The sequence below is a fragment of the Malaya genurostris genome, chromosome 2 (assembly GCF_030247185.1).
Source record: "Malaya genurostris strain Urasoe2022 chromosome 2, Malgen_1.1, whole genome shotgun sequence".
NCBI lineage: Eukaryota > Metazoa > Arthropoda > Insecta > Diptera > Culicidae > Malaya > Malaya genurostris.
The window spans coordinates 233,057,745-233,068,609 of NC_080571.1; the positions used below are offsets into that span (position 1 = coordinate 233,057,745).

The 10,865-nt window shown below is 35.6% G+C and overlaps 1 protein-coding gene across 1 annotated transcript; it reads right to left on the reverse strand.

Moving 5' to 3' along the window:
• Positions 1 to 68: 68 nt before the first annotated feature.
• Positions 69 to 1,300, reverse strand: LOC131428134 (rRNA-processing protein UTP23 homolog). The gene is made up of 2 exons (XM_058591829.1): positions 815 to 1,300; positions 69 to 755 (listed from the first exon to the last, which is right to left on the reverse strand). Exons 1-2 carry the CDS (start codon positions 932 to 934, stop codon positions 120 to 122), a joined length of 756 nt encoding a protein of 251 aa, XP_058447812.1. The 5' UTR covers positions 935 to 1,300; the 3' UTR covers positions 69 to 119.
• Positions 1,301 to 10,865: the final 9,565 nt, after the last annotated feature.

The following is a 10,865-nucleotide window of genomic DNA, read 5'->3' on the forward strand; positions in this document are numbered from 1 at the left end:
ATAGTGATTATCGATTATGAAAAGTTCCCACCAAGCATTTTTTTCAAACATTCCACACTCGACCATACTTATAGTTTCATTTTATCATAACAATCTGTTTATTAGCTGAAAATTAATAACTAACACATTGTGGTGTTATTTTTCAATTGTTCCTTAACATGTTTCGGTAGCCTAACTCTTCTCCTTTTCGGCTTCTCGATTGCATGGTCCCGCACTGGATCTCGTTTGTCGGTTGGTTTCTTTTTCTTAGATTTCTTACAGGATAACGGATTAGGATTTTTGATTTTTCTTACTTTTTTCATCGGATGCTGCTCACTGGTATCCGAAATTCCTTGCTTCCTTTTCAAGACAGCTAACCTCTGCTCGTCAACCTCCCGAACTTGGACCTTGGCTTGGGTTTTGCTGGCAGCCGCCCTAACGCTTGCTTCAGACGGCTGTACCAATGTAGGAACCAAACTATTATGCAGATAAAATAATGGAATACCGGGCCGAGCACATATCCATTCCTGCAGATCTCTGTCCTGTGTAGCAACTATATATTTACATGTTTTGGTCATCGCCCGTATGCAAGCCGACCCGGAGATTGGTTGTTTCTCATGGCCGCATTTATGCACGAGATACTTTTTTAGTAACTGACATACGGCCACTAGTGGACCCCCAATGTTTTCCGTTTCCGTGATAATGCAAGCAGTGACAATCAGCTTCAAATCCGACAGAAAGTATTTTTTGAGTTGATCTTCAATTTGGATACGTGCCTACATGAGTTGTGGAGTCGATATTATTTCAGTTATTGTTTAAATTACTACACTATTACCTTGTAAGCTGCATGGCAAAACGTTCCGTCGATCAACACCAGTAGGGGTTCTCGAAAGCCGAAATTATTTATGTAAAAGCTAAGATATTTTCTTGCTTTCTTGTGCTTTGTCACTTTCATTGTTGTTTCTTAAATTGAATCATACAAAAATAAGATATTCGGTATACTGAAATTCTTACAAACAAAACTCAAATAGAAAATCAAACCGCGTTCGCAAAAACATTTGTCTGCATCCGTCATTCTAGAATGATTTCAGTAAACACCCCAGTGGATTTTGTCGAGAGGCATCGGTCCGATTATTGGATCGATTGAGTACGATATCGGCCTGATCGTTACGCTGCGATCGACCAGTCATCTGACAGTAACTGTTCTGCGTCATTTACATCAACCGTTTCAACATGAAAAAGCTTCAAAAAACCTTCACGTTTACATTATTGTCAATTACGCTTGATGCCACACCTAACCCAGTTTCCCCCGAACTGCTGCCAAACCGTTTGTTTGAAGCTACACTGAATATAATTTGCACGCTAGCATTATGTGCAAAGTATTAGAACCAAATACAAATTATAATACGGAATACTTCGACAAATTTTCAAGGACACATTTTGCATCGTGCGGTACACTGTCAGAGTGACAATGTACTTTAACGAGTTTTTTTATAAAACTAGCAACACTGAAGGGTAAGAACAAGTTCACCATAGTTACTGTTTATTATAGTGAAAAATAAATAAACAAACAGTTTTTATCTGATAATCAAGATCACAAGCCAAATTGAAGTTAAACAATAATCTAGAATGGTTAAGCCACCATGAATATACTACTAGCTGTATTGATATTTGTAGATTCGTGGGTGTTTGTGTTCATTTTTCATCTTTTGTGCTAGTGCCGGTGATATTTAGACTGATTATTGCAGTTTAATACAGTAACGATAAACATAAACAAACAAGTTTGTTTTGCACCGTAGCAACTAGCATAAAGCGTTGCCAGAAACGATCCCCTTCCACATTTTCAAACTATCGCAATGAAAGGGAGTAATTTGCTAGGCTTACTTGTTCAGGCTGTGAACCAAACATTAGCGGTTCGTTTGTATATGACTTAGGGGTATTATTATTTGTATTTGTTAGAACTATCACTACCCACATTATCAGATCCGAATGGATTCCGAATCAATTCCGAATCGGCGAGAAATTTTCATTCGGAATTTCATGTGGAAATCATAATGGATTCCGAATCAATTCCAACTCCAGTGCAACAACCGATGCCGAATGAACCGGTTCGCCGACAACCGGTTGATTCGGAAATCATTCGGAATTGAGTGAGAAGATGCGGACTGAATTGTCAATTTGTCTTCTTCTTCTTCTTTCCTGATTTTGCACGTTTTCGTGCTGATTTTTTAATTTTTAAACGAAAACATTATATAACTGTATATACATATTTAAATCTTCATGTTTTTCGGATATACAGAACTAGTAAATAACCAGTTCTTCTTAGAATCCCAACATAAACTATTGAAATTCGCTGGAAATTAACAAAACGGCCTACCTTAGTCAGCATCATCCATTCCTCTAGCTGGAGTGTAGTGAAATGGCTTAAGTCGCTTAAATGTCACACTAACACATTCATAAAATGAGCGAATATTCAATGACATTTTAAATGTCACTGTCAATCAGGTTGATCGAGCAGCCAACTCAGGCGAAAATTCTAGCACTGAACCGATCGAGCACTAAAAAATCATGCAGTCGAGTAAGAATTCATTGCTCATTCCGTCATTTCGATAATGTGGGTACTTGTAGAACACATGAAATTTATTAAAATATACTCTTAACTCATAAAATGAGTGTGAAACTGTTGATATTTAGCGGAAATCATGCTACATATATCTGAAATGCACTTCAAAACTATAAGATATATCGTTACCTCTAGATTCTATATGAATTTCAAACGAATGTCACATAGTTTTCCACATAGATTTCAAGTGAAACAGAGTTGACCGAACCAAGTGTTTTGCACATACATTTGTGATGTACTCATTTACACTAGAAAATGGAGTGTTTAACACATGTAATTCGATTCAATAGCAAAACACATCACATCCAAAGGAAAAACACATCGAAGCTAAGTGAAAAATAATCTAATCTAGCATCTTAGTGAATTTGCACATGAAATCTTAAAACAAATCGCTTTGGTAATGTATTGAAATGAAAAAGCATATTTAATTAAAGTGCTTTTTACATATGAATCGATCGTGCAAATTTTTGTCAGTGTAGTTTCGAACCTTGTTTCAACATTGTTGAACTGAAAATCGAATCAGTTTCGATCCTGGTTTTTATGTCAAGTTTGCTCAGATCCACGTTGCCAAATACGATACCAACACCGTTTCGTTAAAAGTGTTTGTTTGATGAAACTATCCTGGGTCAGTTTCAGTTTTCTCAAGTGAAAACGACATTATCACGCAGAGAAATTGAGCTTCTTTAAAATAACAAAACAGTCAGTAGATTTTAAAATATGATTTCAGTTGATTTCAAGCTAGAATATGATTATTTTGAACCAATTTCTTCCTTCTACATCAACAACTATATCTATTTGATTTGAAGACAAATTCTCATCCTGGCTAACGAAAAACTTGGTTTGTTTCGGCAGATTTTATCGTTGAAATAAATCAGCCATTTATTACATGTCAACAAAAGTTGAGTTGAAGTTATTGGCAACGTATTTGTTAATTCAATCGTGTTTTACATTTATATCAAGAAAAAAATTGGTTCATTTTATCTATGGTCTTATTTGTGTAATGACAAATAAGTTTATTGTTTGAATTAATCGTATCAGTTTTGTTTCTCATAAACCAGAGAATTTTTCTCCCGTGTATAATCGAAAAAGTTTGCACGTGTTTTAGAAGGAAAATTTCAGTGTTTCTTTCTTTTCTATTATTAAAAGACCTCAATTTTAATAGTTCAAGTGTATGTATGGATAATTGAAAAACTTCACTAAACTTGCATTACATTACATAACACGTTTTTTACAGATGCAGGAATTCTATCTTGACCAGACTAATGGAGCACCGAATCATTGATTGTGGCATTCGGTGGCATTTGAAAAACTTGATCGACAAAAGGGCCCAAATGCTGTTGGAAGAAATAGACAATTTCAAATGGATAAAAATCGAAAAAAAATTAGTTTAAAAAATTACCCTGAAAATTAGTTTGAAAGAAATCTCTATTCAAGAATAATGACAAACAAAAATGTATGATTTTAACAAACAAAAGCGTATGTTGAAATACTAATTATTTTAGGTTTGAATCTTATCATTCATTTCTACTGCCAAGTTTATAAATTCAAAGAACTAATAATATTATCTTTATCTAAAGCTAGTTCATTTTAAACTTATTTTGAAAGTTGAATTTACCATGGAATCGTTTGTCAAGAAATTGACAGGAACACGCAAGTAAAATATTTATTATTTTTAACAAAATATTTCTTGAAACAAACTAATGCACTGAGCAAAATCAAATATCTTGTTTTGTAGCTTCAAGCAACAATATTTGCAATTTCAAATCAGATTTTCTTTTGTCACTATTTCAACGAAATAAATCGTTGCGTGAAACCGAAATTTAGTTATTTTTACAATATTTTTCTCTGCGTGATAGAGCGATGCGCGATCTAACGTTGTGTTTCACAACTAGTGGCGTACGAGTGCGAGGATGATGATGATGATGTCAAATTGCAAAGGAAAACAAATTCCCACATGTGAAATCATTTATAAATTGTTTACATCATTTATTCATGCGCAAAATCAATTTTTGTATGATGAATATCATTTTCTAACTCTGTTATTTTTGCAACACTCAAGATTCTGTATCAAACATTGAAAATTTTCAATTCCAATTTCAACATGTGAAAAAATGTTATGTTAATCATATTCAAATGATTTTATCCGTCACGTACATTAAGAAATGTCACTTGAAGGATCGTATAGATGCACATACTTAACCGAATATGTGATGTTAAGATGAAAAATTGCTTTTTACCACCTATTGAATTTTTTTCTAGCGTTCAAAATAACCTCAACTAAACCGAAACAAACTCCGGATCTTGATATTGGTCAACATATCATCACAGAGAACAGATATCCAAATAGAGATTTCAATTTGTGTAAGAAATTTAACGGTTGGGTTAAAAAGCAATTTCCAAGTAGCAATTCCCCTGAAGAAGCGTTTCGAGCAGTCCCGTTTTCCCTTATGGGCTCTTCGGTTCGGGCTTTCATACAATGATAATTCACGCATGTGAAGTCGTGCGCAAGGGTTGTTTTGAACGGATTTTTACTTTTATGCTTTACACAGCTTTCTTGAAAAAGTTTGTACTAGCTTGGATGTCTGTTCTCTGTGACATCATCTCATAAAATCAAACATGATTACACGAAACAAAAGAAAATAAACATTTAGGGGTTTTTAGTTTGTACAAAAAGTACATATCAGCTTAAAAAATCTCAATCTTACGACATACTCCACGAAATATTCGTTCAGTTTGCTGGAACAGTTTGTTGATGTTTTTTCTCTTGCAAAAATAGTGTGAAAATTAGGTGTTACCTTCATATAGAAAGAAAATTTTTTGTTATTCTACGTGAAGTAGAAGTACTGTGCAGGCGACGACACGACCAGGCACTCCGAAGAAAAATCAGCATTAAAACTGTTCGCTAACGATTTACCACCAGTTACCACAAATCTAGCGACCCCTTGTAAATGATAAAAATAATCTTCTCGAGCAACACTGTTAAAGTTGCTATGGACTAGTTGCCAAGGAACCCCAAAACAAATAAACATGTTTTGAAAACGGTGGAATAGTTCTATTAGTGTTCGGTTGATTGCGCAGCAGGGGAAACAGTATTTCACCTTGTTGATTACTAGTGGAATTTCACAAAGAAATCATTTTACCGTACGTTATGTAGGTACCGCAGAGCACTAGCCTCGCTCAGCTCGTTGCCGGTCATTTCCATGTCTTCCTCGTTGGTTTGCGCTGAGCTGTTATCACACAACGGCAGCAGTCAGCAGTGAGTTATGCATCCCAATGTCCCTAAGACTTGAATTTTAAACTTGCCTTTATAAAAGACATAGCTCATACTCCTCAATTTTTACATTACGCTCGAGGCAGGTAAATCCATTTAAATGTTCCGTAATATAATAACCGATCTGAAATTCATTTTGTTTACATTCATCTTGCCTTCGATATGCAGTAACCAAGGTTATGGTGACTGTTATTCAAAATCAATAATATATGCACTTGTGCTGCCAGTTTAAAAAAATTCACTTGCGTTTTCGATTTGACATTTCCAGTTACTGAGGGGTAGTTAAATTTACGATACAGTTTTGATAGACGAGTGGCAGGTCGTGTCGTCGACCAGACACTCCGAAGAAAAATTAGCATTAAAATTGTCCGTTGACGATTTACCGCCAGTTACCATAAATTTAACGACCCCTTGATAATGTTAAAAATAATCTTATTGAGCAACACTGTTTAAGTTGCTACGAGCTAGTTACCAAGGGACCCTAGAATAAATAAACAAACAATTTGAAAAAGAGATCCCGGAATATCGAAAAGGGCTTGTATTAGGTACGTTAAGTCTGGTTGGACAGAGATTGTATAGAAAATTCAACTAATTTTTAATCGGTAGAATCCACGTAGCGGATCTGAAAGGTTCTTCATTTGCATATAGGCGAAAGATGTACATCAAACTACCACAAGCTCATGTTCACGAATGCTACATCAGTCGCACCAGCGCCTTGTACTTGGGACAGAATAGCTTTCAGGATATTAATACTACAGATCAGTACAACTAGTGCGATATTTTTTTCGTTACTACTGATTTTTAGCCGATGGAAGTGTAGTAATGCTGACCGGTCCAGAGTTCTGTTACTAAGCTGAAAGATCGATCACCCGCCTAAAATGAAATACTTAAAGATCACTACAGATACAAAGTAAAGTCTTCAGTACATTTCTCTATACAATTCAATTTTGTTTCTCAATCTGCACTCTGCACAACGACGATTAGTTTAATTAAAAAGATGTACCCAACTAATAGTTCTTTTTAAATTTTCGCTCAATAACAGCGAAGAAAATTGCTTTTGCGTTGTGCAAATTGTCCGTTTTCCTAAGATTGTGATTGCCCTTTACATGTAATAAAATGTATTCGTTTGTTTCAATATTTAACATGGAATAACTAGTTTTCTGTTGGTATCATTATACCAAAACAATTCAAAATTTTTGGAAAACCGCGAGTTTGGTGTAGCGTGTAGCTCTGAGCAATGGAATCGTTTATTGTAGTCAATGGTTACTGTTTATGTTTTCGTCAGTTTTGTTCGTTTATTCATCCCTCAGTGTAGCACAGCACCAGTGTAAATTAAAAACGAAAACGCCATTAGTTACAACATAAAGTTTATACCAATATTTACAGCCATGTTGAATAGTTTCATTTTTTACATGATCTTTGTTCCAATCAAGCACTGGGATATTTCTGCGTCAGTATCATATTCATATTCATATTTCATCATATCCGCTACCAGTTCCAGGAATGCCACCTTCGATGTGCATCCAAATTTAGTTTTGGCCTTGCAGGTGTCCCCAAATAGAAATCCAACTTCGGTCGGACGGAGTACTTCGGATTAATCCCTGTAACATTAACCACATCACTTCCACGTTTATTTACATTCTACATTTCTTTATAAATAGTAACCATGGTAGCTGTTATTGAAAAGTGATTTGATTTTGACATTACGAGTTACTGGGGGGTACTTAAATTTGCGATACAGTTTTGATATACGAGTGGCAGGTCGTGTCGTCGGTGCAGGTATGTAGTGTTGGTTTAAAAAAAATAAGTGGAATAAACTTCAGAAATTCTCCAGTAAAACTAGTCCAACGGGGCTTCAACTCCTCATATTAAAAAAGGTTCAACAATGGACCTCTGTCTGCCGGGGTTGTTGAACGAAAAAAATGGCATTCGGTTCAACGGTCTGTTTCAAGTCGGCAAACGAAAGTCGAAAGTGGACGTTAACTGGACCAATGATTTAACGTATTGGCACAACGAAGGACCACCGTTGAACGTTTTTTTTTTCCTAAGAGGGTAGTAATACAAAGAACTATAAAGAACGAAACTGTCATTCCATTTGTTTACGTTAATTTCGCCCTCCGTGTTTCATGCCGACAAACAGGGCGATACTTCAATTGGTAGTAAGAAAGGGCGAAACTATTTATTTTCTTTATTTTTTATTGGTTTACGAACCTTTTACTACTGGAAATAGTAAATGAGACGAAAGAAATAGTAAATGAGACGACTACTGGAAATAGAAAATGAGACGAAATTACCCGCAGCTTTATCTTAGTCGCAAAAACCAACCGATTTCACGAAAAATGCGCAAGGGAGTAACTACATAATTTATACAGGAAGCATAAAAGTTATTTTTTGTATGCCTTTTAAAGATAAACCAACAGTTTATCAATCAATCAAAAATTGATCTGAGAATATACGATAATTTCTAAATAGCATTTGAAACCAAAGTCGAAACTTTCATCGATGTTTTTCTCCATTTGCTGTCAATGTTAGTTTTGCCCTTCTTTGAAAAACAGCTGATATTTCGTTTCGATTTCTTCACGGAACCGCAAAACAACCTAATTTTAAGTTCATTCCACCAAATTTGGGGGTTCCGTTCAATAACCTATTTTTTGGTAAAGTGGCTCTAGATAGTTTCCGTAAAGCACGTGGAAAAAAATACTTAAAGATTAGTTATATCTACTCAATGGTAAGTTATATTTACTCTACAGTTGAATCGAATTGACTCAATTTCAAGTTGGTACGGTTTACTTAATTTTGGCTTATTGAACGAAACTCTCGCTGTTGGGTGGTTTTGCTCTTTGTATTTTGACAACAATGGAAGGAGCGAACGAAAGAAAAGATTCAAAAGTACTCAAAATTAAGTAAAAAGAACCAAAGACATCATATTAACAAGATATCCAGCTCTCATATTTCCCGAACAAATCATTGGCAACATCCTTTTTTGCGAACATGACGCCCTCAGGCGAGTCCGCATCGAATCTCGTACACAGAAGTAGGGGAGAGAAATGTCAAATTCGTGTGCGCCAAAATAGCAGCACTGCGCACCCATACAATTGACATGATATGTTGAATGTGACACCGTGCGATGGCGTTGCTGAACTGAAGATTGATTTCGCTCCAAGCTGACAGGGTCTGAAAGAACTCAAATAATAGATAGTTTTTATTTTCCGTGTTCGCATTTTATCTTCGGCTCATCAGGTCTTAAAATACCCTCTTAGAAAAAAACGTTCAACGGTGGTCCTTCATTGGTCCAATACGTTGAATCATTGGTCCAATGAACGTCCAATCAATCGTTCAACGGGAGGCCAACACGGGACCTTCGTTTGCCGATTTTGAAACAGACCGTTGAACCGAATGCCATTTTTTCATTCAACAATCCCGGCAGACAGAGGTCCACTGTTGAACCATTTTTAATATGAGGAGTTGAAGCCCCGTTGGACTAGTTTTACTTGAGAATTTCCAAAGATTTTTCCACTTATTTTTTTAAACTAATACTACATACCTGTACAATCTTCTTTCTATATGAAGGTAACACCTAGATTTCACACTATTTTTGCAAAAGAAAAAACAACAACAAACCGTTCCAGCAAACTGAACGAATATTTCGTGCAGTATGTCGTTCAACAAGCGCTCATCGACCAACAAAATAGAACCGCCTGCTGAGAGGGGAGTTCAATGTGAGAAAGAGAAGCGAGGTCAATTGTGAGAAAGAGAAGTGTCATATGTGAGAAAAAGAGGTGAGGTCAATTTTATCACATTTGATTACCATTGTCGGTACTTCCGGAACCGAAAGCAGAATATCGGTATAGTGATGGGACTATTTCTGTGACTATCAATGGTTCATTTGGTTACAGACTCTCATAGTTTGTCAAACTAGATAAAAAGTAGCTTATGAAAAAATGTTCTTGAAATTGACATTTTTACATCAAACACGCTACCTCCAGAGCCAGGGCGACGACACGACCAGGTACTCCGAAGAAAAATCGAAATAAAACCTGTCTGTTAGCGATTTACCACCAGTTACCACAAACATAGCGACCCATTGATAATGATAAAAATATTCTTCTCGCGCAACACTGTTTAAGTTGCTACGAACTAGTTACCTAGGATCCCCGAATAAATAAACAAACCCATTTGATAACGTTGAGGAACAGTTAAAATTATTTAACTTTTGGTCCCTCATTACCACTTTATAAGAGTAACTTAAGAAAGTAGAACGTGGAATGTTACAGCCATCATGAGTGCAAGCTGTAATAAAAGTGAGTGCATGAAATTTTATTTGTGAGCTTTCAATATAGGTATGTTGTGGTATATAAACATACCATGATTACGTTCCAAATATTATCTTGATATTACATCATTTTCATTCAGCTAACACAGTTTTTACTCTTTGCAGTCCACCGTATTCGGAAATGATCTTAGAGTTGGACATGTACAGCCTGCAAGAGCGATATACAATTCCCTATAGAAAAACATTTGCCAGATATTATTCGTCTGATAAAATTTTACCCAGAACAGATCTCCTACCAGAAAAACATCTGCCAGAATAAACCAATCCTCAGAAAATCATCTCTTAGAATGGACGTTTGATTCGTTTTCGAACGATAAATGGTGTTTTGTAACATTGTACATTTTAGAAAATTTCAAAAACTCACATATTTCAATACAATGAATAAATGAGAATTGAAGGAAACGCTTAGAAATCATTCACTAATTTTATTTCATACTATTACGTACATTAAACTATCTGAGGAAAATGACAAATACAGTGACGAATAAAAACTAAAGGATTTTCCCTAGTGAGTCCAAGCTTCTGCAGTACATTCGATCATTTCAATATCAGTGTAGTTTCTTGTATGTCCGTTTTCTTCGAGTAGATTTCATTTGAGGTATCAAGCTTTATCGTTAGTAGCATGGCGTAATTATTTTGAATGCCAAATCCGTGCCAAA

Coding starts and splice junctions, on each gene's coding strand:
- LOC131428134 (XM_058591829.1), bottom strand. CDS start 934: ATGAAAGTGACAAAGCACAAGAAAGCAAGAAAATATCTTAGCTTTTAC. Junction 756..814: donor TTTGCCATGCAGCTTACAAG/GTAATAGTGTAG, acceptor CAACTCATGTAG/GCACGTATCCAAATTGAAGA.